This window comes from Lampris incognitus, chromosome 5, assembly GCF_029633865.1.
Source record: "Lampris incognitus isolate fLamInc1 chromosome 5, fLamInc1.hap2, whole genome shotgun sequence".
NCBI classification, from domain to species: Eukaryota; Metazoa; Chordata; class Actinopteri; order Lampriformes; family Lampridae; genus Lampris; species Lampris incognitus.
The window spans coordinates 1,802,360-1,804,845 of record NC_079215.1 but is presented as its reverse complement, the minus strand read 5'-3'; the positions used below and the strand labels follow the sequence as shown (position 1 = coordinate 1,804,845).

The 2,486-nt window shown below is 48.3% G+C and overlaps 1 protein-coding gene across 1 annotated transcript; it reads left to right on the top strand.

Moving 5' to 3' along the window:
* Positions 1 to 326: 326 nt before the first annotated feature.
* LOC130112317 (ecto-ADP-ribosyltransferase 5-like) lies at positions 327 to 1,292 on the top strand. Its single transcript, XM_056279647.1, has one exon. It carries the CDS (start codon positions 327 to 329, stop codon positions 1,290 to 1,292), a length of 966 nt encoding a protein of 321 aa, XP_056135622.1.
* Positions 1,293 to 2,486: the final 1,194 nt, after the last annotated feature.

The window sequence follows — 2,486 nt, the reverse complement described above, 5'->3', positions numbered from 1 at the left end:
ATAAGCATCTCATGAATATTTAAGACCTATCATATGATAAGTATCTCATGAATATATATGACATAGCATATATGATAAGCATCTCGTGAATATCTATGACATAGCATATGATAAGTATCTCGTGAATATCTAAGACATAGCATATATGATAAGTATCTCGTGAATATCTATGACATAGCCTATGATAAGTATCTCGTGAATATCTAAGACATAGCATATATGATAAGTATCTCGTGAATATCTAAGACATAGCATATATGATAAGTATCTCGTGAGTATTTGAGACATAGCATATGATACGATATGATACATATGGTACACATGGCATGGCGGTGTTTCTGGTGAATCTTACTGCGGCGTCTGTGTTGCAGATCAGGAAGAACGACACGCTCCCTCTGGACATGGCGCCTGACTCCATCGACGACATGTACGACGGCTGCCGCTCCGAGTCCGCGGCCATGGTGGACCAGCTCGGCGTGCTCGAGTGGCACCGCAACATAAACTTCAGTCTAGCTTGGGCTGGAGCGCAAGAAAAGGCCAAGAAACCAGTCCACGGACATTTGGGATGGGACCACGCCACGGCTATACACATAATGACGGATACCAACCTGCACACGGTCCGACAAGACTTCAAGACAGCGGTGCAGACGGGAAAACGGAAGTACAAGACGTCCGGATTCCGATACCATTACCTCTACTTCCAGCTGACGGACGCCCTTCGCGTCCTGAGGCAGAACCAGACATTGTGCAGGACCACCTACTTAAGGAAAGGGAAATACTTCGATCTGGGGGTTGTTGACAAAACGATGCGTCTCGGCGCCTTCACCTTGAGCACTTCAAGCAAACACCTGGTCGGTTTACTTGGGGGTGTCTCTTGTTTTGAGATCTGCACCTGTTTCGGCGCAGAGATAACTTATTACTCTGCTACGGACCAGGACAGGCAGGTGCTGATACCCCCATATGAGGTTTTCAGAGTCACTGACGTCCTTCTAGAAACTCAGGGGTGTAAAGTGTTGTACAAACTACAGAGTACTGAAACACCCAGGAGTGATTTAAATTGTAAATTAACCACAAGCAGATTAAAGGCATATTTCATAGCCGTCTCTGGGCAGGAGAAGGGAACTGGCTTCGTGATCGTGTCCATGTGTTTACTGATACTGTTGGCTTTAAGCTCCCTTATCCTTACAAAACGCAGGCAGAAACGATTTGTGGCAGTGGTTTTGGGGACTCTGTTGGTGTTTATGGTCATTGTGGTTTCACGGAGGACATGGAGGTGGCTAAATCAAGGATGAAATCTGTGTTTGACCGGTGGGTTACTTAAAACCTTCCACTAAGAGAATTTTGTTTAGTTGAATTAAAGGAGGGCCTTATCACTGCAGTATCAAAATGTGGGTCACGGGGTCTGTTCAAGACTTCTCAAGGTAGCTCTGGTAGCTTCAATATTCAAACCTTACACATCTTTTTTTTTTAAAATTATACGTAGATATCTGACCACTGACATTTATTCAGCAATGTAGAGCCACCTTAATCTTGCAGCAGTATACCCAGCTCCTTCAGAATAAAATGTTAGCAAGAGCAAGTTAGCAACTCCCGTAACTTGGCAACCCGTTACGTTGGCCCATTTGAAATGGAAAAGGTCATCAACCCCACTGCAGTGAGGCTTAAGTTGCCCCCCTTTATGAAGATTCACCCCACATTCGATGTGTCCCTTCTCAAGCCTGTCCCCATCCAGCTACCGCTCCTCCTCCTCCTCGGCTCACCATTGATCCCCTGGCCTATACAGCCCAGCGGCTCCTGGATGTGCTCCGCTGAGGTCGAGGGATTCAATATCTTGTGGATTGGAAAGGATATGGCCCAGAAAAGCGGTCTTGGTTCCCACCACGCAACATACTGGATCCCACCATCATTCGTGACTTCCACTGGAGGCATCCTGACAAGTCATGTGGGCCACCAGGAGGCACCCATTTAAGGGGAGGGGGGGGGGTCCAATCACGGCTCTGGCTGTGACTCTAGATTTTCTTTATGTTTCTCTTTCTCCCTACCTCCCTTGTTTCTCCTCCTCCCCTGTCTGTCAGTGTGGGTGTGAGTGTGTGGTGTGGATGTGGGTCACTCTTTCCCCCCTGGCACTCACTTCACCTCCTCACTTGTCTGCAATCTACTCCTCAGTGCTCCAAGATAAGAACCCCGGCTCTCCTTCCACTCACCGCCAAACTGTTCAGCCTGCTTATGTGGTAACAACTCTCTGGGCCACTCTAGGACCAGTTGCTTGAGTATATTTTTCCTAACTTGCCTTGTCTACATTTCCTCGTGCCGGCCAGTCTCACCGTGTGTCTTCCGGTGTTCAGGATTCCCCCGTGTCCTCTGCCCACCCACACCATGCCTGCCTGCCTGCCTGCTTCGCCAGCTCACTGGAATGCCGGCTCGTCTGCTCAGCCTGGCCTCACCTTTCCATACGGTCTCCCTGGACAGCCTTTCCAACCAGCCAA

What these genes read in the sequence shown, in the direction of transcription:
- LOC130112317 (XM_056279647.1), top strand. Translation starts at nt 327, where the DNA reads ATGGCGGTGTTTCTGGTGAATCTTACTGCGGCGTCTGTGTTGCAGATC.